Source organism: Pleuronectes platessa, chromosome 24 (assembly GCF_947347685.1).
Source record: "Pleuronectes platessa chromosome 24, fPlePla1.1, whole genome shotgun sequence".
Classification (NCBI taxonomy): Eukaryota; Metazoa; Chordata; class Actinopteri; order Pleuronectiformes; family Pleuronectidae; genus Pleuronectes; species Pleuronectes platessa.
Window position 1 is genome coordinate 6882874 of NC_070649.1, and position 26388 is coordinate 6909261.

At 43.4% G+C, this 26388-nt stretch overlaps 1 protein-coding gene across 7 annotated transcripts in view; it reads right to left on the bottom strand.

The window, feature by feature from the left end:
* Positions 1-26388, bottom strand: part of dgkza (diacylglycerol kinase, zeta a) — a 73952-nt gene that overhangs the window by 3222 nt on the left and 44342 nt on the right. For 6 of the 7 annotated variants that reach the window (XM_053417567.1, XM_053417566.1, XM_053417564.1 and 3 more), the window contains 10 exons: positions 17804-17870; positions 15211-15251; positions 14404-14546; positions 8335-8415; positions 7287-7343; positions 6303-6352; positions 1632-1672; positions 1181-1301; positions 706-742; positions 268-367 (listed from right to left, as the gene is read on the bottom strand). In XM_053417567.1, the coding sequence (XP_053273542.1) occupies positions 268-367; positions 706-742; positions 1181-1301; positions 1632-1672; positions 6303-6352; positions 7287-7343; positions 8335-8415; positions 14404-14546; positions 15211-15251; positions 17804-17870 (738 nt within the window). Of the gene's footprint in view, positions 1-267; positions 368-705; positions 743-1180; positions 1302-1631; positions 1673-3687; positions 5208-6302; positions 6353-7286; positions 7344-8334; positions 8416-14403; positions 14547-15210; positions 15252-17803; positions 17871-26388 lie in introns of those variants that run through there. The other variant, XM_053417565.1, reaches the window with a different exon arrangement.

Genomic DNA, 26388 nt, shown 5'->3' on the forward strand with positions numbered 1-26388 from the left:
GCCAAACCCTCACAATCACCTACTTCACACTTGGCTGCAAAAACCCATCCCAGCGGCTGCAGGCGAAGCTAGAAAAACTCTCAGGTGCCCGGTTACAGGTCAGCACACCCGCCCAGTTTCCAATGCACAGGCAGATGGAGATGTTAACCAGCTCCAGCGATCCCATTTAGCCCATAGCTGTGACTCTGGGCCTCGCTGAACAACCGGTGTAGTCGGTGTGAAGCTCACCCAGGAGCTGCTACCTTCTTAGACGGCGGTCGAGCCTACCTGCAGGTCGGTTTTCATCAGTGACGCCCCCGCTTCCACCAGATAGTGACAGATGGTCCTGTGGCACAAGGACGCAGCTCGATGAAGGACCGTCTCCCCACTGGTGGACAGTTCAGACACACAGGGAGAGAGAAGGAGTGAGTGAGCATGAGGTAACGGCGGCTCACGTCTTCTAGGAGTCTAACGCCACGGACAGTTGGGCTTCCCGTTACTTCTGTTTGCTGTCTTATGTTTATTCTCTTTAAAATTTGCTTTACTAGCTCAGCTGCCCCGGCACATATAGATAGAGCAGGGGCCTCTATCAAAGCTGCTGCAGCAGTCACACAGCCAGAGTTTCTCCCATGTCCAGGAAACTATTTGAATTTATTGTGACAGAATAATGAATATTTGATATTGTTGCGTGGTTTAGATGACAACAGCCACCGTGACGGGACTTACTGAAGTTTCTCGGTGACATCCAGCAGGTCGTTCGGAGCTGAAAGACACGAGGAGCACACCGTGAGTCAAAACATCTGCTCTGACAGGATTCATCGAATTAAACATGTGACTTCTCTGTGTCGTGTTCTCAACTTACAATCAATGGGAATGAGAGCAATGATAATTTAGCTGAGACGATGTGATTTATGTTTCCTTCGTGTGAAGTCGTGTACACAAGTTCAAATGTATTCATCCTGTGATAAGCGATATTGTTGCTGCTTTAATTTTTTCGGACCAAGGACAACTATTTCCTAGTTTCACCTCTGACACGTTCACATCTACCCAATCAGAATCATCACATTTTGAAGACGCAATAAAAGAAAAGCATCTTCCTCCTCTATCCAGTCTGATAAAATCTATTTGTTGATTTAATAAATCAATATATGGTTATATGGTAATCTGTAATTCACAATGGAAGCTGGTGTGCTGCAGTTACCGTTGTCCAGGATGTAGCGGACCGTGTCCTTGCTCCCCGTGCTGACGGCGTGGTGCAACAGGCTGCAGTCCGATTGGTCCAGCGCCGTCAGGTCCGCCCCCTTCTGGTGCAGCTCCTGCAGCTTTTAGTGAAGGAGGGTCAGATGGGCTTTGAAAATGAAAACAAGATGCAAGTTTCGAGGCAACATTTTTTTGACGGAAACAGAAACATCTTTCCTCTCAAAGATGCATCAGGTTGTTTGGCCACTATCTAATGTTTGATCCTATAAAGCCGACAAGCTGACTGTGCTCTGTGTGCCCTGTTCACTCTCCTATATTAAACTATGTGCCTGCAGTGTGGTGCCGAGCAGCAGGTGTCTTCCAGTTGCCTGAAGCCTCGGGCCAAAATGGTGCATGTCGGGGATGAGTGTGGAAACGCAAGATGATGGATGGTTAATGAAACTGTTACTCACCCCCTTCACGTCCTTGTTCTTCACGCACTCAATCAACATCTCTGGCAGGAGAGAGACAGAGAGGCTGTTAGAGAGGAGCTGTCATGATGTCAATGCAGTTTATGGTTTAAGAACATGGATGAGAGCTTTGTGCGGATAAATCAGGGACAGAACAACAATCTTTTGAGCTTAAGATAACAAGTAGTCACAGGAAATGACGGCAGGTGAAAGAAAACAACAAATAACAAAGTGGATCTGAATATGAGTCCTTGCCCTCAAATTAAACATATCTTGAATTCTATTGATCAACGAAAGCAAGATAGAGCTGGCCAGAGGGATAGCGTGTAAAGACGCCTTAAAAAGCCCTAGACAAGCCTGAAAGCATCACGACAATACTATGTTATATTATATTGTATTATACATTATATCATATCCTTGTTAAAGCTATGAAATGCTCAGCATCTCTGTTTTAATAACATAGCTCACATTGATTGAGTTATCCTGTAACCGATTGCCTTCTAGGAATAAAAATAAGAAACAGGTATTGCTGAAATGTATCAAGGCTTTTTATTATGTTATTGGTAACACTGGGTTTATATTGAGTCTATGTTATACAAAGGGTCCTGTATCAAATCCCCTTTCATGTAGGGATGTAATGTTCTAATTCAGCTGTTTGGCCAAGGAGCCGATTCAACTCTATGATCCACTGAGGTGTTCCCATTATTTTTGTTCACCCCCTCTGTGCCATTGTGGGCAGGTTGAAAACATCCCCCTGCAAACGCAACTCAATTTAACACACCACAGTCTCCACCTGCCAAAAACAGCATCATGACGACAGCGTACAGGACATCCTAATCCACCCCACTTCACACACACACAGACACACACAGACAGACAGACACACAGTGTGCTCATGTCACTGAAACACATGCCGCTCGCTCGTATGCTGGGAACACATTGAAACACTGTGTGTTCGGCTGAAGCCAGGCTGGGATACGAGATGAATGTTTATTAGGCTGACCTCAATACCCGCTCGCACTCCTTCTCTCTCTAAATAGCTGAGTCCTAATCCAGTTATGTTAGGCTTAGTGTGTGTGCGTGTGTGTGTGAGTGAGGTTTGGGTGGGGGGGGGGGGGGGGGGACTTCAAAAAAATCTCTAATAGCTTTTGTGGCTGCAAGACAAATCGAAAAACAACACACAAACCACAAAACCCAACACACTCCCTGAATGTAGGAATTAAATAGATCTAGCCCAGGGACGGAATTAAGAAGACAGGAGAGGAGGAAAAGGAGGAAGAGGAGGAAGAGGAAGGATTTATGAAAACATAGGAGTAATGCATAGACCTCCCAGACTTATAAATTGGACCCATCTTTCTGTCTCTCCTCCCCCTCTGTCTCTCTCTCTCTCACACAAACACACAGGCGTCACTTGCTCCGTTGAGCTCTTGAGTTTGATGCAGTCAACCTGTCTGACCCTTATGGGAGATTGTGCGTGAGGATTAAAGGGAGAGGTGGAGAAACAGAAGATGAGTGCGTGGCAGGAAGAAAGAATGAATCTGTTCTTCTGAACAAAAAATGCAAATGAGGGAGAATAGAAACAGAGAGAAAGAAGAAAAGAGCCGTCTGCTGTGTGTGAAGTTCAGCTGAGGCTAACACGAGGTCTGCAGCCATGTTTACAGTTTCCTCTACGTTCCGATTCACTGAGGGATTCTGGGTCACCTGACGTATGTGTTTTGTATCAGGGACAAAGATCCACACTCCCAGAATCCCACAGCACTCTGAGCTGAACTTTAATGTGACTGTGTGAGTGTGTTCTACTCTGTGCCGAATATAAACTGAAATAACAAGGAGCCCCAAGGTAACAGTTGTATTATTGCTTTATATTGAATCCTGTAGTAAGGCACAGAAGGTGAGTCCTGGAGTTCAAATCCACTTTTAAAGCCTTTATCATTGAATTTATATTATTCTTACATAAAGCATATATAAAGACTAATAAACACAACATGTCAACAGTGGGGTTTAAATCAAGCCATACACATACAGGTGCACCTAAAAGACTGAGAACATAAAACGTAACTTTGTTGAAGTCATTTATTTCCAAAAAGTAAAACTTTGCCATGTTCTAGATTCATTACATGTGAAATTATTTTTTTTTACTTTGAAGATTACGGCTTAGAGCTCATAAAAATCGGAAAAATCCAGTTGTTCATCTCTAAATATCTAAATATTTCCCATGCATGATCATTCAAAAATAGATTACATTTAAAATTCAGAGATATCCGACTTCTGACAAGTAAGTCCATGCAGTCAATCCTTTAGCACAAATGACCATCTCGATGTGGCGTCGGATCTGAAAAGACTCTGGACCCCCGAGCACCGGTCCAGTTCTTTTGCCCCTCAGCCCAGTTCAGACACCTCTGAGGTCTCTGGTTCAGGACCGACCTGGTACGAGAGGAATGGGACAGTCGTCGTCCATTTGCTAAAGACGTCTTCTCGATGCACTGACTCCAGTTTCAGTCCAACTTCCCATGAATTTGTTTTGATGAGGAGCTCAGCGATCAGCAAAGACATTATGTGACTCGTCCTCCATCTTCCAGACAACTTTTAATACAACACTGTATTTATACGATATAAATAGAAATGTACTCAAACTCGTAATGAAATATTGTAATATTTTGAGATGCTTTTTTCCCGGCTGTAGGCCTTCATTATCAATGTAGTTTACATGTAATGAGTCTTGTATTTTATAAACTTGCACTTTCTTATATATCTGACGGAAAATATGTCACATTTTCATGATATTCAGAATTGTTTAAATGCATCTGTCTTGATTCTCAACCAATCACATGGCTCTGAAAACATCTGAGCCAATCGCAGTGAAGTGTGACCACCACGACTCGACCAATGACGAGCCAGGCCTTCCTATTGGCTGTGTGGACTCGGTCTGACTGGGGGCGGATTTCATGCGACAATGTGATATGACCGTTTCTACTTCCTGTAGCGCATCAGACAATCGATCTAAAGTCTTTTCACATCTCAATTAAATCAAAGTACAGTTTCACTTAAGACACAGGGTGATGGGGTTAAGTTATATGAGGGAAAAGTTACACATGTAATAACTGTAAAGGTGTACTGTAAAAAAACAAAACACAAAACCCCTCTTATCTATACCAAAGATATAGAAATATATAAGTATATATACACATACACGTACTTTCATACATGTGCTTTATGCCTTAAATATTCCTTGTATAGTTTGTTTACCTTCTCAACAACTTCCAGTTTGTTCGAATTTAACATTCAGTAAAGAAAAAAAGTCAAAGATAAAAATACAATCTACGAGAGCATCACTTATTTTAAACAACTAAACCGTTTTTAACAGCTTGAAAATTAAAACCGATGTACAAAGTGTGTAAACAAATAACTGCCAGAAAGAGAACGAATACATCACAACCTTTTTTTAACGGAGAGAAATAAACAGCAGATAATGGAACTGGATTTTCTCAGGATAAAAATTGTGAGACGGGCCATGCGTGTCAGTGAAGCTTTCAGCCAATCAGGGCGGAGTTGTGTCGTCACAGAGGCGGCTCCCCGGTGCTGCAGTTGGAGGAGAACATGGTTTTAAGATCGCGTCACACGCCGACGTTCTGGAAAAACTCGGACAGCACTTTTAACCAGCATGCATTGGGTTAAGTCCAGCATGCATCACATTAACAAATCCAAACGCCTCTTTTGAGTGGATGGAGCAGAAAAGCATGATGGGAACTCAGCCATCCCATTCATCCACAGCATGAGGAGTCCTTCTATGTACATCATAAGCAATATTTTGTTACGACAGTAATTTCTTTAAGCATTGAGTTTGAAAATAAATTTGCAGTCGATAGTCATTGGTTTGGGACTCTGCCATCACCTGTTGCACCAAAACACCACAGAGACGGGTAGGGCTAATTTCAAGGTGAGGTCGGAGCGCCGCCTCTTCTATCAGCCTTAAAGGACAATAATAATAATGAGCGCAATCATTGGTTCAGATAATCTGGATAAACTGTTTCCCGTCGCTGTAATCCTACATATTTAACTCTGGGATGTTTAACTAACACATTATGCACTTAATTAAAAAACAAGAGCCACGTTATAATTGTCGTTATCCTTAAGGATGCCACTGTTGATGTGTGTATGCCACACAGCTGAGAGTTGTTCACAGTGCTTTCCCATGAGGCAGCTGGCTCCTTCAGGGAGCGCAGCAGGACTGTTGCTGCAGAATGGGGCTGATTCCCACAGTGGCACAGGGAACTGGGTTACACTGGGCTCACAACAACCAAAGCTGGAATCAAAAAAAAAAACTCACCACCACGACAGACACGACTGGAGACAATGCAAGCGCAGACGCAGATTGCGGAGGGGGAAAATGTACGTGTTCCGGAGGACAACAAAAGCACGGCAACACTGACAGACAGGATCGAGGGCTCGCACACACAGACTCCCAGCATGCACTGTGAGCGCGGGGAGACAGAAGCTGGGACGATATGTGTCAGAATAAAAGCGTTTGCCGGGAGGAACAGATGCTGTCTTACATCTCTGTCCCCCCCACCTTTCAGGTTCGAATCAGGTTAGGGTTCTTATCAGTGAGGGTGTTGACAAGTGTTCAAAGTGTGTGTGTGTGTGTGTGTGTGTGTGTGTGTGTGTGTCTGTTACCTTTCTCTCTCTCTCCATCGGTGTCTTCCGTCTTCTGGCTCTGCTCTCGTCTGTAGAGACAGCGAGACTGTCTAACCACTTCCTGTTTCTGTTTCACTTCCCCACACAAGTTACACAAACTCCACAGACCCAATGCATCTCATTCCTCTCAGGATCAGTAGCTCTATAGTGTCAAGCTTCTCTTTGGCAAACTTCAGGTGCAGGGAGGTTTTTTAAAAAAAATAGTTTTCCTGCCACGGACTCTGTCACAGAGACGTTAACCAGCTCCACTGATTCCTGTTGCACTGTGCTTGGTTTAAACCTCATTGAGCACTGTGAGACAAACGGTCTGCAGTTAACAACAGTCTACACTTTGTCGACTTTACAACCAGTAACCGGTCATGCAAAGCAACAACTCTTCGGAGATCTCCATTTCGCAAAAATCATAAATCAACTCAGCTATTCGATGTGCTAAAAATCTTCCAATAGGCCCTCACCAGCTAAGCAGCCATTGTTTTACATTGTGAGCATATGGAATTATTGAAGAGCTCTTTGCAAAGAATACAAACTCACTCATTTGGGATTATTGTGGCTTTTAAATTAGACAAAACTAGCCAGATTAAGGACCTTAGTGTAGTAATTTGTCTTTAACTTTATTATTGGATGTCCCCTCCCTGCTCTATGTATAAATAATCACGTATGTCATTTGTATTCTAAAGTGGAGTCAGGAGGGGGGGTGAATGAATATGTAATAAGCACCAGTTCCTGGATAAATTGAATGGATGAATTCTCGAGGAGGCTCCTCATTATAATAACAAAGAGAAGCGACAAATCAACAACAGCAACAACCAACAATGGACCCAACAATAAAACAGCCCTCAACCTTTCTAACACACGTCTCCAACCGTATTAAGCCGACTCCGTGTTTCCTAACGACTGACTCCACTTAGCTCTTGGTTGAGAGCTTCACACCGGTGTAAACAAACAGCTTGCAGGTGTACTGACCTCAGTCTCGGTTTAAAATCGGCAGCAGTGGTGTTGGAGCGATGGATGCAGCCGGCCCTGTGGAAAACAAAACAGTGACGCACGATTACAAACAGTAAGAACGGGGAGAAATCATCATCCACTGATAGCAAACACAGAAAACAGAAGAGTGTGTCAGTGCCCAGAAGCTGCGGCTTGTGAATCACCTTGTTCCGGATCACGTCTCCGCGGCACAAGCTGACATTTGGTTGTTGTCAGGAGAACACAGATTGTAAACGAAGATTATCTAAGTTTATACAGATATATCACGTACAGTATCTCCACTTCCTCACACAGTACAAACAGGTTATCTCGGGTCGATACAGATGCTGCCATCTTGTCAATCTCCTGCTGTTACACACGCTCGACCAATTTATTTTTATAGAATCAAATTACTCATATGATCTGGCTCTCTGGTGTTCGGCAGGTAATCCAACCGAGTTAGTGAAAGCACTGAGAACAACCTGTACACAGCTTCCTCAGGCTCACGTCTATTATTTGTGTTTGCCCCTCTTTGGTTATTTTCCTGGAACAGAACCAGCGTGTGTGACGTGGGGACCAGAGTCGGGCCGAGTCTGTGTTTGTGATGATTAGGCAGCGTGGTGTAAAGCTCCTTTTAACACCAAGCTGAGTTTCCCTTTAGAAACCTGCTCAGTCTCACCTCCGGTCTCAGCGGCATGACTTTGTGAAAAGCCGTATTTAAATCAGTGGACGTGGCGACAGGTCAGGATCTGACTTTAAGTTTCAATCAGTTTTTTCCTAAACTTATAGTGTGCAGCGGTTCGGAGTTGCATCCTGACTTATATCTCTGATCACAAATATTGCGGAAACAAAGCTTTTATATGTGTGTGTACTCTGAGAATACAGTCCTTGATTTAACTTTGATGAGTGGGAGGAATTTTGGGAATCATTTTTTGAAGCAGGACTCCTCAGAGAGCCGCTGGTGGGTGGTACTTTTCCGTGCTCACGTCTTATTTCACTCCACAACCAGCAGCTTGGACACACAACACAACACGTTCAACACACTAACCTGGTGAGTTTGCTGGCCACGGGCGCCGCGAAAGCCTCGGCTGCGGAGCTGTCGCTGTTCACCCGCTGCCTCTGAGAACAACTGCAGCAGAACACAGAGGAAACGAAGTCAGTGAGGTGAGATCGCAGCCTGGACTCGATGTTCCCTACACGGAGTTCTGGGTGTTCACTGAGGCCGTCAGCCTGCAGACAGCTCAGGGACTCTTCTGCAGAGGATGTGATCCATGTGGCCTGTTTTAAAGGAACCTGTTCGGCTCATTTACAGCTTCCTTTTTGTATTCTGGGATTCCACCAGAGCAGCTTTGCATGATTAACAGTTCAAAAAGTAGCTTATTCGTTCCAAAGTGCCTGTTATGCTGCCCCTCGGTTTAGCTTATGACTGAAAAAGGTGATATTAGCTCCGGGCCTGGTGAGGGGCAGCACCAACTCATCCTCTTCACAGTCGTGGGGTTCTGAAAGCTAACTGTTAACACACGGCCCTGTTCAGACCTGGTATTAATATCTGTCCTGAGAGATCCGATCACAAGTGGTCCGCGCTAAGTACCCGCGTTAACGCCCGGTGTTAAATTCGTTTTCTGAAGTGTCTCCTGTGAGCACTTGGGATCGGATCCCACTTCCCCGCTCTAGATGCAAATAATCCCAAAAGGTAATTTGTGTTTGTCAAAACCAAATGGTGTTATTCTTTCACCCGATTGGAGTTTACAGATGTGAAGGAAACACAAAAACTAATGTTGCGAGTAAAATGTTATTGAATATTTGCAAAACCAGCGTTAATTGCACATTATACATAAGATAAGAAACAAGGAAAGTAATTCTTCTAAGACTTTTAAATTAAATGTTTTTCCATAATAAACGATCTCTATTCAATAAGGGGTCATTTTCACTTAATTAATATGTTAATAGTTAATATGCTGTGTATCAGGATGCATTACAATTACAGATACTGTACCCACAAAGATGAAATGACGACTGAACACCATATAATGACCATTTGTGAGGTAGATTTGTGTTTTAGGACTTTGGTGATGCATGTCCGCCTTCGAGCCTATTGTGTCCTTGTGCTCATTTAGTGGTAAAGCTTGGATCCTCGCTGGATAAAGAATTAAAGAGTCTGAACACTGGGATAACGAGCCTGAGTGAGATAAGGGCAGGTGGTGAGAAAAGGAGAAAGAAGAGAAAAGCATTTTTTTTTTCAGGGCATTAATGCAGGATGAGCTGAGGGAAAAGCAGAAATATAGGAAATTCTCTTTGAATTTCAAGTATGTGAGGAAAGCATCGAAAAAAAAAGCCTTTGGAGAATTCCACCAAACTGCAACACTTGGAAAAATTAATGGAGCGTAGAGGATGTATATGATCGAGTCTGAGTTTGGTGCAACAGGTGTGCAGGAGCTTCTCCACCCGCCAGCGACCCGTGTCCATGTTTACCCGACGAGAAACCTGTTGTGGTAACGACCGTCCGCTCTCAGGAGCAGAGGTGGAAGCAAAGTGATGCTGTTCTAACAACGCAACAGAATACAACAGAAAATAAATACTTTATAATTACATCACATCTTTCTACATAGTTGTTACAGGACATTAAACAGGCCTGTTTGATCAAATCAAGCTCCCCTATGTCCACTTTCAGGGGGACCCCTCTGTACCTCTGACCTTTTTGTGCCATTTCAATTGTGTAGGTACAAAACTGACATGGGGTTTGTAATCTGAAATCATTTGAAACTCACAAATCCTGAGACACAACCAATTGAAACTATGCAACTACAACCGCAACATTTCCCTAAGTCAGCCCTGACATAAGCTGAACTCCAAACAATCTCCAGACATTCTCCGGAGAGGCTGAATATGAGAACACAAATGTCCGAGCAAGAGGCTTCTCCGGCCAGCCCCCTAGTGAAAACACAAAGATACAGAAACAGGATGTCACTATCAGAATGAATACGTGCCGCACCACCCCCCACCTTTACACCCCGGAGATTTCTGTGGAGAATCTCCTGCTGCATTATTTACATGTGAAAGACAAACTACGGAGAAAGTCCGGACCCAATTCTATGGCTATTCTCTGGAGTTTATGTCTGAAAACAGCTGCGCAGTATTAATCCAAGAGAAAGTCGAGCATTTGTTATGTTTCGCTCGACAAACTCAGGAAGAGTGGAAAAACACACAGGGAAGTTATTTCTCGCTCGTGTGAAACCTCCCACAATTAGTCCGAGTCAGGTTTTCTCTCCTGAAATAACTGATTCTCCGTCCTGTGGAGATCCAGACTCTCGCCCGGTCAGATGCTCACCTGACGCCAAAGTGCCAACTGACAGCATGTGAGGCTAAACTCATTTTCTTTTAAAAAAAACAAAATGTTTTGTGTGTGGGCGGCGTTCCGTGTGTTTGACAGAGAGTCAGAGAGAAGCAGAAGAGAGAGAGGTAATTACAGTGGGAGGAATAACGTTCACCTCTGGCCCTGCGTGGGCACACTGCTACACTGTTGGAGTGTGTGTGTGTGTGTGCGTGTGTGTGTGTGTGTATGTGTGCGTACAGTAGATTGGTGTGACTCTGGAGTGCTCTGACATGTGTTCCATCTCTCTCTCACTCTCTCTCTCTCTCTCTCTATCCACTGTTTTTCTGACTCTTCCTCCCAAACCCATCTCTCCCTCACTCTGCCCCTGCCTCTCGGCCTCATCTCTCCTCCTCGTCCTCCCACTCAGTGCACTCAGCATTGCAAATCAGCCCGCCAACACACACACACACACACACACGTACACACACACACACAAATAGCCAAAGGGAAGTGATGCTGGGATCAGGAGGTTGTGTTGTTCTGCCTGTACTCCCATTGTACCTGTTTATTTATTCCCTCTTTTGTATTCTGAAGACTGATCTTCCAGCATAGCATTAAAAAACTGTTTCTTTTCAAATCCGCACCGGAGAAATATCGTGATCCCGAAAGTGTCCGTTTCACCGCCGAGTTGTTTCCAGAGCCGCAGTGTTCGCGTGTTCAACTTGAGGTGACCGCAAAAGTAAACAACAGATCCTGGCTCTGAAGCAAACACGTAGCCGCTCGCTTGGGTTAATTAAATAAAGCTCCGCGCCCACTCGTGTTTACACTAATAACCGCCATTAATTATTGAAATGGCCGCAAAGAGCTCTGCTGCTAATGTGTGAACTTGTTACATTACGTGATCAGGAGGGAGCGCGTGTCACGTGACCATGTTTAACGGACCAGTTTCTCTCTGGCAGTTTGATCACTGGTCATGTTATAATGTGCAGTGATCACCGATTAAAAATCAATCCAGGCTAATGTGCCGTTTTCTGAGCTACAGTTGATATCGTGGGGAGACAGTAAACACCCACTGCTGTGGCATGTAAACTCGCTTCACTGTAAATTCAAAGTGATTGTTGTCATAATTGCTTCGCTTGTGCTTTTTCCTTCTCCTCCCACACACACATACACACTGACAAACACACACAGACACACACACACAGTGCACAGGAAAGTTCTTGATTAGGTTCAACTGGGAAAAACCTCTTGGTCGCAGCAGTGATCGACTGATATCCTGAGCAAAGGTGGAACTATTGTCACATTGTGATATATTCTAACACAACTTTTAAGATTTTGTGAGTGTGAGAGAGAGAGAGAGAGAGAGAGAGAGAGAGAGAGAGAGAGAGAGAGAGAGAGAGAGAGAGCATCACCTAACAGCTGCTCTAACAGGTTCCTTTAGGTGAGAATTTAATCTGTGTGAGAGTGTATGTAAATATGGTTAAAAGGATTTAATATGGAGGCAGGGGATGAAAAATATGCTACCCACAACACACAAACAAACACACACACACACACACACACATATTAGAGTAACACTCTGTGGTTCTTGAGCAGAAAAATGCAGACAGAAATATTATCATAAAATTTCTATTAATAATATGTATTTATACATGTATTTACATACACCTACACATAAACATACAGTACGCACACACAGACACACATACTGGTGCAGTTCTACTTCATGCAGGCTTACAGCTCTAACAGGCTCAATAGGCAGCACACTACAATTTGCATGCACAAGCTTGACCAATGAGAGCGAGCGAGCCCATCCCACACTGCCTTAGAGACGATGGCGACTATACAGTGTAGAGTGTGCGTTTGTTTTCTCTTCACCTGGAAACAGGGGATGAAGATGAAGGAAAGGAGGAAGAGGCAGGGGGAACAAAGACGACAGAGTCCTGATAAGAGGGGCCCTCACCAGAAAGACATATCTTAACCATCACTATCACCAGAGGACAGATCGGACTGCTTTTCAAAGACACACTGTTATCCTGCTGTCCATAGTAACTTTAAGTTTTGGATGCAACACTGACTTGTGTTACATTACGGATGCATTTTGACAAAAGTCGGGTTTCACAGACAAAAAGGAAGGGTGGGGGGGTTAGAAACAAAAGACTGGCTCATTAAAATGGAAAAGTAAAAGGTCAAAGATTGACAGTGATGTAAAAGTGCCATTAGGTCTGATTACAATGCTGCTTCGCCTTCCTGCCTGCTGTTTGCACTCAGGCTCCGAGTCGATATGATTGGTTCACGGTGAAAGAAAAATGTGTTGGCCACCATCTTTGCACTGAACAGCCCCCCCTTTATTCATTATTACATCATTTGATCCTATAGACACTCCTATAAGCCGAATACTGTTGTGTGACAAAATATGTGACTACAGAGAATATGTAAAAAGGGCAAGAATAAAGACGTTATATCACACACACACACACACACGCACGGTTTTCTTGTCGGCCGGACATTATCAGGATTAACAAGTGATTCTTCCCAGCTCTGTAATCCTCATCAGCCAGTATGATGTTATCTACAGGACATTTCTCCGATGAGTCTGTTTACAAAGAGCTTCTTCCATCTGCCGTCTCTATCACAAGCGATAACACACACTGACGAAACCACAATCGGGAGCCGCAGATCTGCTGGGTACGTTTGACACGGATGTTGCCTCACATCCACAAAAGCCTCCTGTGGACATCAAACCTGTTGTTTCTCGGGCTGATCAACAGGCGTGTCGGACACCGATTCATTAAAAATCTTTCGCTGACGCCTCCCTCAGGACTGTCCATCCCCTGCTGGTGCTCCAACACTGTCTGAAGCCCCCACATTCAAAATTTGGATGGACAGTATGATGTAGAAGAGACTGAAATGAATTTTCTTGTTTTTTCCGTTGTAGAGCAGGAATTGATTTCACTCAAAACCCTGCGCTCACATTCAAATAGCCTCTGCTTGTGCTCAAACTGCGCTTGCACTTATTTTGTTGCTCGGACAGTTTGCCTGCGCTTCAGCTTCTACTCTTCTCGCGCTCACTCTGCTTCTGTCAATCAAAGCACAAGCAGGGACTTTAGGGGGGGTAAAAAGATCTATCCGGAACTTTATTTAGAACCTGGTTCCTACGAGTTCCTGCAATGGTTCTACGTTCTGTTTCCCTTTAAGAAAAGCCTCCAAAACCTCCTATGATCATGTGTTCTGTCTGATCCTCCCCCCCCCCCCCCCAACCAGGTTGCAGGTGGGCCCGGCTCACCAAAATACCACAGTGGATTTAGCAGTAGCCTGCAATCTGTGCTGTGCTGCAGGGTTAGGATCGACTCTTTGTCTGTGATGTGCCCCCATTTCAAAATGTCATCCAAATATCTCCGTAGACAATCAAAGAGCCACTTTCCCACCATCTCCTCCATTTCTGTCTTATTTTGGATTCATTTACAGAGGGCAGCGCAGTCTGTTTTTTGTGCCTGCCTCATAATCAGTTCACTATGCTTTTCATTGGGCTGGTTTCACAGTTGCAACACTTTCCTGCAGGTATCTATCGAACACATCTGCAGACTGTGTAAATATGTGATTTCCTGTGAGCGTTCACATTAGCGCTGTGTCTCTGTGGAGAAGAGATAAACTGATTCTGGAAACTGGATTCTCTCTGTAAAATCCCAGCTGGCCCTTTTTTTAGCCAGGGTAGACAGTGGCTTTAAAAATGTTCAATATGATGCAATAATGTTCTCTGGTGTTTTTAGGGTGAGGGTTCATCCAGAGGGGAGGCTGACTCACCTGCTGTTCACCAGGCTGGAGGCAGGGGTCGCTACGTCAAGACTGTCAGAGGGGGAGGTGCCGACGGTCGAGGTGACGATGAGCTCAGGGTCCAGGATGAAAAGCTCTTCCTGGGAGATTTCGGTTACGTAGTTGAGATGCTCCTGATGAAGCAACACAAACAGTTTTATCAGCACCGTGCTTTGAAACGGACATTCACTGAGCTGTTATATATTATCAGATATAATTCCTTAAAAGGATTTCTTTAGCATAATCTATCTCATTAACCAACCACAGAAACATCTGGAGCTGAAGCAGAAGTCCCTTCAAAACTGGTTTTCTGTCATATTTTCTTTTTTTATTGGCTCCATTTATAATAATATATTATATCTTGGTATCAAAGTGGGTAAAATCCTGTATCACAATTTATACACATAATAAATTTGATGTTTTTGGCTGATCCATCAAATCAAATGGTTCATTTGTCACACTGGGACAAAAGTCATTAAAAATGATTAAAAACAATAACTCTTCTTCCTCCTCTACACCAGAAGGATCAGGTTTACACCGGCTTTTGAAGAGGGCGATTATGATTCATTTCCCTTTGCCAGGAGAGAGCTTGGCTTTCTCATGTTTAACAAAACAACCATGATGGAAACTGGGAAGCTTTCTAACTGTCGCATTTTGATATAGGCACGATGTGTTCATGGCTAGTGAATCCTGGGTCTTAGTGGGTTTAGGACTCTACACACCTCAGTGGTACTGCACATACTGAACATGTAACTTAAAGCTGCAGAAAGCTTTGGGGGGGGGGGGGGGGGCACTTACCTGTGCTCTGTCGATCCTGTAGAAGCGATCCGCTGTCGTTGCTGAGGAGACAAACACAAACACACGCCGTTAACCACCGAGCACTGGAGACGACTCCCAGAGATCGTCGGCTTCCGAAACAAGAGAGTTGTCAGAAGTTGTTTATCTTCTTTTTTTCCTTGACAATCTAAAAGATCGCCCGCTGTGACGGGGGGGGGGCAGGTCTGTCGTCTGATCCTACAAATCGGAGTCGGCGTGTCACGGATCGTCAGCGGCTGCTACAGATGGTGTGATAACGTCACGCTCCTTTTTATGGACCCAATGCTTTGCCATTCGAACTAAATACACATTTTTCCAGTGTGATTACTCTGAAATGTTATGATAGTCTGTGCTTTAAAATGAAGATCAGGCCTGGTGCTGTCATCAGTGCTCAGGCTCATGTACGGGGCATTTACTAACGAAACATTGTTAAACAATATATCCAATAGAGGGCAGCGCAGAGCCAAGAGTTCCTTAAATTACTTTGTGACTTTTGGTCGTCTCGCTTGAACTATTGGCTCCAATGCCCCCCAATGATTTTCCGATGTTATTGCTCTGTCTCGTTTGTTTTGTCCGTATCCAAGAAGATGTACACAATAACGGTAGAAATGAAGAGTACAGGTAGAAGACTCTGTTCTTTTTCAAAAACGAATCTAATGTAGTGCATAGATGAGCCTTTAAAGGACAAAGACACGTCAGAGGCTAAAAAGAGGAAATGAACATTTCTTACTGCTGTTACAACTTTGTGGCTGATGTGTGAGGTCACATGGTTAAAAGAGGTCACTTTAAAAGAATGTCTGTAAATGTAAAGCACTGATATTGGTTGGAATGTCCCTGTGTAAACTTTTAACACTTTTCTCTTCTCGCAAACTTTGAGCTATCGTTTCTTTTTTAGCCTCAACTTCTCTTGGCGGAAATTCCACCAGGACTCGACGCTAGAGGAGTGAGTGTGTGTGTGTGTGTGTGTGTGTGTGTGTGTTTAAAACCCAGTTTTTTTCTGTGTGATATTTTTGGTAAGCTGATATTAATATTCATGACTGTCACCAATAAACAAGAGCTGATGAAACTGTGCTTTTGTTATTTTTGAGGCGAGAACCACAAACAACTAGAAATCTGTTTGAATGTCACTAACGACACCTGAACCACCTTCGTAGTGCCCGGCCATCGCTGCTACTGGTCCTAATAACACTGCTTCAATCCGAGGTTCTGCTTCACAGAGGTTTTAAACCATTAAATCAAAACTACAATGGATCCTTTGAGTGTTGCTCAGACTTTATTTCAGCTTTTTGTGGCAGACTGTGTGTATCTGTCTCTGCCGGTCTGATCTAGTGGTAACGAGACTGAGAAGGTGGGGCCGCAGAAAAATAATGATCTGCGTGGGTTGTCACTCTGCCCCCTTCCTCATCTCAGCTACTGATATAATGAACCTCATCTAAGTCTGTAATGTAAGCGATGGCTGAAGAAAGCCTACATGAATACATTTTAATAACGAAAACATTTCTTTGTCTTCTACTGACTTCTGCCACTTCCCAATTTATATTATATTACTTCTTTAGCTGGTGTAAAGCATAAGTCAGCCCACCCTAAGCCACTGCCCACTACCATGTGTCTACCAGTCAGACTCTGTCCAGGTCAGTGAACTGTTGCCATTGACACTTCACATGTGTAGGAGTGCCTATTTTCCTATTTTTAACTCCACTTGGAGGAGTGCATGCACAGTTGGTGCCCAGGCAGCGCAGTGAGCACACAGGCCGACGTTGAAACAATTGCAGAAGAAATATCGAGATGTCATATGAAGCGCAAAAAAAGTTATAATTTAACGAGAAGATAAGTAAATATTATGAGAATTTAGGAAAAAACAAAACAAAGCAAAACCAGTATTCATTCCTACTAGATCAAAATCTACAAAATAACTTAGAATAGAACATTTCCTCCAAGTCTGCTTGGCTCTTTCTTCAGAATAGACACAGCTTCGTGCAACAACAAATTTATTCCTGTTTTTCTTACAATAATAAGACTTTGTGAGTGAAAGCAAATCAAATTGCTGAAATTATCTTTTCTGCCCCGATAGTTCACAGATAAGAGTCGCGCTAAAATGAAGAAAAATACCTTTTGTTATTATCTCTTATAATTATTTATTGGAAATATATAAATTTGATGTAATAAGCTGTGATCAGTGATTTTAGCAGTCGACCAGGCTGTTTTAGGACAAATTGTGTCCTCCGTCATTTCAGAGTGATGCAGTCGTTGCCACAGAGACTTCATTCTCTGTCGAATGGGATGGCTAATGGATTCGCTCTGCTTTCAAATAATTGTTTTTAACATTTCCCCTCATATTAACGTTGGTTTACATGTGAGTGTATTCAGTGCTCAGGCGCCATTCTTGCCTGAAACCAATCCACACGGCTCCCTGCATGTATCCCTACAGTGATTCATTAGTAACTACCAACTCACTTTTCATTTTAAAAGCTCTTTAACATTGTACAAGAGCTACTGAGGCGAGGGCGTCAGAGTAATGAACAAAAAAATCCAATCAAAGGGAAAAAGTGCTTTGTTAGAAATGTGATTTACTTACAGTCAAGGAAACACCACTTTGGAGATAACCTCTGCGAGGAGAGGATCTTTGGTTTGCCGGCCTCCTCCTGAGGGACAGACAGACAGAACAGTGAGGTGCCGGACGGCAGATCAAACAGTGAATACCAACGACCGGACCAACGAGGCCACTGCCCAGGGGCCTCGGATCACTGGGATCGCATGCTAACTGCTAAAGCTCCTGTCTAAATATCCTACAAGACACACAGGACCCCAACCCGCTCCTGATGGTCACTTTTTTCTTTCTCTGCAACAAATCTGTCAAAATTCTGAACGCCAGGTGTATTTCAATTTCATCATGCAACAGATTATTTGAGTGCAAGCGTTTGGCTTAAAGATCGAAGCACAAGCAGGGGTTGTTTTAGGGATATTTGAGTGTGAGCGAAGGGTTTGACGTGCAAGCATTACAAAATCGAAACATACAAAATAAACAAGTCATGCTCTCAAGTGGAGACACCAGGCACTCGAATAAAAATAATGAGAAAAACCTGTGCACATCACGTCATCATGTGATTTTATGGAAGCAGTGGAGTCGTTTATTCGTGATCTAAATCCGTGAATATCTTTCCCAAAGGGAGACGTGCCTTCTGAAGCCCTCAAAAAACTTTGCCTTAAACATTTCTTCTAACCGTTTGGAATCTTGAAGCAGTGTTCATCATCCTCGTCTCCCTGTCGCTCTACACCCGACTGCTCTCTCTGTGAGTTCCAGAGTGCACGCTCTGCTGCGTCCCTGAGTTGAATCAGGTCACTGCCTTGATTGTCTTGTGTGTGAGCAACTTGCCGTCCTTGCTGGGATCGAGGCCTCCAGCAGAAGCGTGTCAGTTACATTATACTACTCCTCTCCTCCATTCATGTCTTACTCTGCATTTACCCACACAATATCCCGTTGAATATCTACTGTAGCTCCAGACACACACACACACACACAGACACACACCCACACACAAACACACTTGCATAACACCGATGCCAAATACCATTAAGTTTCAGTGTGTGTGCGTTTCCCCAAAGTACATAAAGGGGAAACTGAATCGTTCCTAAAATAATGACTTCTAAATTTAAGTTTCAGTCAGCTTTGACAGTTGTGTCTTTACTTTTTTGGTATTTTAGTATCATCTACACTTTTTTATTTTTTCAGCCTGTCTCCAATTACTGCAGAATGCTGTAGGAACACTTTTAACAAGATCAGAAAACAGACAGCCTCCTGCTCGGCTGCCTGTTATCGGTAGACGCCTGTTTAAAACCCCGCCATTTGTTTGCAGAACACTAAATGTTCTCCGCCAGTGGAGTCCTGCCCCCGCAGCACACTGTCAGACTCCTCAGATCCGTGGACCAAAGACTCTCGTCTGTCCACAGGTCAGGGACTAAATGCTGTGGTGCTGGATCTTTCTCATCACGATGCCAGAGAAAGTTATAAAAATCCTCCTCCATCATTTCCGTCTTCTCACTCGACTGATGTTTCAACTTAAAAACCATCCCTCGCTTTTACATTTCTCCTCCAATCTTTTCAGCTGCATTGTCTTGTTTCTTCTTGTGCAGTAAAACACTGCATAAACTTAGCTTATTCCTCTCTAACAACATATCTGACTGAGACAGACGTCCTCATTCACAGAATCATTACCTTTTGGGAAATTTGAGGTAAAAGTAAAAGCACGTCACTTTGCAATGCTTTATACTGAGGGGAACAACGGAGCTTTTATTTTGAAATAACTTTGCGAACTCGGCTCTAAAGATTGTTTCCACTTCTTGACAGATGTCTGAAGTAGCCGACATGCACTTATAACAAGTAAAAGCAGTTCAGTAAATCATTCAAACTTATAAACTTATATTAACCACACACGAGGAATAATAAAGCAAATTCAGTTGCATTTTTCATTAAAAACAGTGACTAGAGAATCCTCACTGCAGATAAACCAGGTAGAAAGAATAACAAAATGTTCTAACTCTGCACCATAGGCTGTTTATAAAAAGCTTGAACACAACGTCCAGCACATAAACCATAAAAAGTATATTGCAGTGCAATTTTCTGACAAACTCCCTACTGACATGGAATAATTCTGAAATAGACCTGAAGCATTACCACAGGCCAGACCAAACGGGCCCTGCACTGGTCCTGTCAAATACTGATAATCTAAGGGGTTATGTAAGTCTATCATGCAACCGTGGTGGGGATATGTTGTCAAGATGCTGTCGTCATAGAAACGAAACCCACTCGCTCCCCAGCGTCCTGATAATGTTTTTTTTTTTTTTTTTTTGCCTGAGAAAATGCAGCCTGGCTTCTCCATAGTAACTGAGATAACATCCTGCAAGAGGGAGATTCAGCATAAAAAATAAAGCGTCAACACAACAGAAAACCAGGTATTTCAGTTCAGCACTGCAAGAAATATCTGAATGTAAAAAGTCCCAGGGAAAGAAGCCAAAGAGTGTGAAGTTCTTTTCCTTTCATAGAACAACGCTTTCGTGCAGACGGTGACAGAAAGTCAGGCTGAAGTAAACACCTCGACTCGCGCTCTATGCGTTTGTCTGTATTTATCTAAATCTGCTGTCGGGTTCAGCGGCAGTCTCGAGCCGAGTGAAAACGCCGGAGGCTTCCACAGCAAACCCACAAACACTGAATCAAACGCTGAACTTGTCTGGCTGACTCTTTTCTTCTACACCTCCTTTCTTCCTCTGTCTCTTCTCCATTCACTCCCGCTCGTCTCCTCGCACATGAAGCTGCCGAGTTCCTGCTCTGCTGTGGTCGGACTCGTTTCTCCCAGATTCGCTCTGAGCTCAGAGTCGGGCGGGCTTTCTATCAAAGGGGGCATGGAGCCCTGCAGTGCAGCTGACCTGTCAGTCAGGTGTCAGCCCTGAGACGCATCCCTCTTCAACTCCACTTTAAACTCACAATGCCAAACAAATCCTCGCTACGTCTACAAGTTCACGCCGTTCTCAAAAGGCCTGTTGCAAAAAAAGTGCAGCTATAGATTGAAGTGCTGGTGTGAAATAACTCTGAATATTAATAATTACTATTTTTCTTGTAAACGTTACCGCTTTAGAGGACATAACAGCACTTAGGTAGAGAAGCTTAGTCGAGAAATAAATAGAACGTACTGTTTGAATAAATAGGATTAGTCAGTGTAAATAAGAGCCAATGTCAAGTATTTGTAAAAGCTTTCACAAAAATAAAAGCTTGAAGAGTGGATTTATAAGAATGAAGACTTTAGTATGTCTCAGTTCAATGGGTAGGGAGTTAAATAATGACACACCTGGATGTAACCAGTAGGGCTCCATCCGCTGTTCCCATTGGCCGAGAAGGAATATACCCTAATCAATTTCTCAATTTATTTTAGAGTAAAATAGAAAATATAGCATTGTATGCATTGGAGCGTGGATACCGTGTGATTGACAGCCTGTACCGTCCAATTGGTGCATGTCGCAGGTATTGGTGGGCGTGCCGTGTCCTCAAGCTATCAGTCAAGCTCCACCCCCTCTCCTCCCAATATGGTTACTTCTGGTTTCAAACTAATCAACAAAAGGCCAAACCCCAGGCTACAAAACATGAATTACCACCTGCTGTTTTGTTTGAATGTAGCCCACTGAATACCCTGCGATACCCAGCTGATCAACAGTCAACAGATCAGAAAGAAGCTTTTCCTCCCATGCACCAGAGAGCAGGTGAACAAACGTTACATAACTTTGGTTGCCTCGCAACACAAAGTCTGACAACAGACTAAGAGCTGTCTTCTTAGTATCTGTGATCTAACACATACAGGGTTTAAAAGTAGTATATTTGTGTTATAAATAACATTGATAGAATAAAGTGTGGCTCCTGAAGGGCGAGATGAAAAGCTATCTGGGAGATGAAGGATGTGGGAACATGTCGTCCACATAAAGAGAACAGACACAGAGTTTCCTCTCATCGCTGGCTGCTTCCACGTTCACTGTATTCACATGTACTTCTGTAACCGGATCATCTCGGCTTCTCAGCATTGTGCCGAGGTTTGAGTCGTTGTGTAAACACAGTAAACGGCGTTCTGCTGGATTAGACGCAATAACTCTTCACTGGGCTTGTTAATGGTGACGGAACATATCAGTGAAAAGTTACATACCATTCCTTAAAGTCACTTTCTGTCAAGCAGAGCATTTTAAAAAGGACTTCAGGGGGTTATGCTTTTCGAACCCCTCTCAAGTTGCTGGAGAGCAGAGTGCTGTAAAAGCACAGCGGCCCCGTCCTCACACCACACGTCAGGGTGACGGAGCATAAGAGTACAGAGTCTCCGTGTCCACTGAGAGGTCAGAACCAAAAGGAACGGACAGTGGAGTGAAAATGAGAATCTTTGAGAATGACTCACGGGAGCAGGTGAGCAGGTGAGCTGCTTCTGTTCCTTCTCCTCCACGACTAGATACGGTTTAATTCAAAGAATCTTAACAATCATCTCAGATTGTTACTGGCCAGCTATAACGAGATACTGCTCAATATGTTTTTAAAGAATAATAAAAAGCACCAGCTGTATTCATATTCTCCGACTAAGCCGGGGAGTGCATGATCTTTCAAGCAAAGGGATTTCGGTGGCGTCTCTCGGGTCCCAGGAGAGAGAGAGAAGAGTGGGAGTGAAAATGTACTGGATGACCTCGGGGTGGCTTTTCATCCACACTGCCTACACTGGAGCCCCACTTGCTTCAATCTCTGGTAAATGATTTTAGAAGTTATTGTGCACGATATTATGAATTCATGTTGCTAAATACATGTCACCTTTGCTGTCAGGGCCCCAAGCCTGTGGAAAAGTTCACCTGAGGATCTTGAAACTTAACTTTCTGTTTTTAAATAATCTCTCAAACCTCCTGATCGGCTATTCAAACTTTTTTTTAGCTATCACTAATATGCTTATGTGTCTTTATTATTATTACTACAACAAGTAAGGAAACTCTGTATAATTTGTGTGTTCATCCAAAATATCAGATATGCACATATGCTGTATATACCCAATTAAAATGATTTGGGAGAACATCTGTCCATGTTATTTCATACAGCATCTGAAGCTTGTTGTGTACCTTTCACCGTGATTAATGCAAACATGATGCATAACCAAATGTTCTGTGACCTGCTTTGCGTTTGAATACGGTGGCTTAAAGCTTTGATAACATGACACCGAGAGCATTATTTTTGGTAGCGGTGCAGCGACCAGCGTGCGCAGCGCTCTAATCGTTTGGTATTTTCCTGAGCTTGAAATTGGCTTTGCCTACATGGGCGCATTTGTAATACGAGCGCAGGGTGCAGGGGTGTAAATAGGTGCAAGCAGGTGGGAGGCTCATTCAAATGAAGCCGCACAAAGCTGATTTCATTTGACAGAAACGGCACTGGGCTGAGTTGCCTGAATTATGTCCGTTGATATGAAATAATAGCGTTATGGCTGCAGCTCCTCTTACAAATCGCACCGCCTGTGAGGAGCATGAGGGAAATTGGGAAAGTTTATGTAATAAATGGAGCTCGTACTTTGAACGCAGCACAGGGACTAATTAATCCTTGAAATCTATAGCCTGTGAAAGAAAATTAATATGATAATAAGTACCCTCTCTTTTGTGAGGACGACATTGACAACCTGTATATTATTTTATTAAGTGTGGTACATGGTGAATTAAAAAGAGCAAAAGAACATCCTGGTGCTGCAAGACTTCATTTTGAAGTCAAGATTCAACATCAAGAGAAACTTCTTCTTTGATTTTGATTTCTAACATTTATTAATAGGTTTTCTTTGTGTGATCCTGTCTCTCTGCTGCCAAACGGTGAGTTTCCCTGAACACAACAATGAAAAGGCTTCAAACTTCTGCTGACACTGGGACCTTAAGAAAGACGAGCGGATTAACCTCGCAATTAAACCTAGGAAAATAAAAAAACCTGACTGACCTTACTCTGCACTTCCTACATCTTTACTCTCTCCCTCTTCAGACCCAACAGGATAAACCGCCTCCACATTATCGGACAAACGCACACTTTCTAAAAATGGGTCACAACAAACACGGCCACACAAACACACCAAAGAATATAGATTCCATGAGCACACTATACAATCAATACACTAAGCAAAGGTCTCGCATGCAGATGCTCAAACACAACAGTCCATGCATTGTGTGGTACCACCGAGACACACGGGGGGAACTAATCTCTGACAGTTTAAGTAATTTGGTGTCACCTGAAAGAGTGTGTGTGGTTCACTCTTTGCAGTTTGACTGAAGTGAAATGTGAGTCAGAGGTGGGGTGGGGGTGGGGGGATTCATTCTCCTCTCAGCCAGTCACATCACTTGAAAGATATGTACTTGGAAAAAGGTTTGCAAGTGACAGTGGAGCGTGATGAAATAGGGGGATAATCAAAAGCAGAGGAGAGATTGTTTGGTTGGCTTTTGGAATTGGTCTTTTGAAGTTAAAATCTTTGATGCAAATGTCTCAGCGTGTCATTAGTTCGTTACCGGGCTCCTGACAAGATCACGAAGCTGACAAACTCAAGTATTGCTGTATATCTTGAGGTACCATTTGGAGGATCCTTTAGAACTCAGGTCCTAAATAGAGGGGAAAGGTCCCTGGGAGTTGAAAAGGCCCCTGTCAGAGCCACCGTGGTTTGACCAGGCTTGGATTTAGTCAGATAAAGTTTTGGGACAGACACCCTCTCTGGGATGCGTACCCAGACCCTGGGCGAGGTCTTCAAGTCAGATCTGACCTGAGCTGGGAAGATCAGGGCGTCCATGGACATTCAAGGCCTGGATCTGTCAACATGGAGCCCGAACACAGACTCTATGATCCCTGCTGATCTTCAGGCTTCAAAAGGAAGATCAATCGCTTTTTCAAAAGGTGGCTTATACCCCACCTGAAAAAAAAAGAAGCCTAGCCAGCATCACCGGGTGAAAGAACGAGCTCGGGCTACCCTTTAGCAGATTGACTGAGGAGTTCACGGTTGCCCGCGAAAGGGAGGTGCTTCACAGAGACTCTTCAGAGGTAGAAGTCTTCAGAGATCGCTTGGAGGGCAGAGCAGGAAGTTAAGTTGGACTTGTTGACTAAGTCGTGGCTGCATTGCATGCTGACTGTATGAGATTTGTTTTAATAAGGCCTGAGCCCCAAACCTGAGGTTGTAAGGTCTGTATTAGTCTGACACATGTAGATCCATGTATTTTGTCTCGAGTTCAGTGAGAGCACTGTCTGGGTTTGGCTGAATATAGCCACGTCAGGACATCTGTAACATCTCTCCTTTCATTTATCTGCTCAAGTAATGTCCTTTTCAAAAACGGGTCTCCATTAAGGAGATGTTCCATAATGACTGCTCCAACATGAAAGGACCGTAATGGATTGAGCTGCAATGCTCATGTGATATTTAGGGTCTGACACAAGAGAAAGGTCCATTTTCTTTCTCCTCGCCACAAGAGAGACCCCACAACATTTTGGGGCAGGTCTGGTGCATAGCTATACAGATACACAACACTTCCTTTCTAACATTTTGACGTTTTCACTGACTTCCCAGGGAATAATAAGTGTACGGATCTTGATATCAGGGCATATTACAGAAAGAGGCAGTTGAGTGTTGCGCTGGTTAGTTACCAGCATCTGTGGAGGTCTCAGCAATGTCACTGTGTTACCAGATCTCAGAGTTAAACTCAAGGAACTGAGAGGAACCATGTTGTGGAGGTATTCTTTAGGTGGTAGCAGACTCCCTGTGTGGCTACATGAGGAGTAACACGCACATTTTAATGAGCGTTCTAGCGCCTTACAAAGTTAGGATCTCTACATTTTCCTGGGATTTGAAATGACTGAGAGGGTGTTTTATTTTATTTTTTTACCTGATGCTTAAACCATGTTTTTTGTGTGTATTTGTGTGTTTATATTGTGTGTAATACAGTAGCTGCTCTGTTTGTGCGTGGGTGATTTTTCTTTTTTTTTGTGTGTGTATGTGTGTGTGTGTGGGTGTGTGCTCGAGGAATAGAAAGCAGGATTTCATGCTGGTGGGACATTTAGAGGCTTCAACAACAGACGTCTTCAGCTGCCAGTCTCAAAGCTCCGGTGTCAGGTGTCACCTTTCTACCAGAATCAGGAGGCTTCATTCAGGAGTTTAGTTTTTTCATTCGGGAAAAAAGCAGCAGCAACAAAAGTGAAGCGATCTGAATGTTTCCCTCCACAGATGCTGCGGTTGAATAATGTTGCCTGCACGTGTTTAGCAGAAAAACAGTGGACAATCTTTGGGGATACTTAGCCCACAATATTTCATGTTTATATGAATGTCTTGTTTTGCAACTACAAAAACAATCTCTTTCTTAAGGGCCTTTATGATAGAACGCAGTTTTCAGTTTTATCTCCTCTAGTGAATATCCCTGCAAAGCATTTTTAATAGTCAATAAGACTCGAACAGTATATAAATAAAGTAAATTGACCATTTAGATAATGAGTCAGGTCTGCAGCCACTTATAAACACCAATCGGCTGCTTTGACCCTATTGTCTCGTTTCGTCTGTGATTGGTCCGATCGGCAGCTCGACAATATGCTGGAAGTCAATTTTACAACCAACTGAATATGGTTTCAATATCCATTGTGTATTAAACCCGACT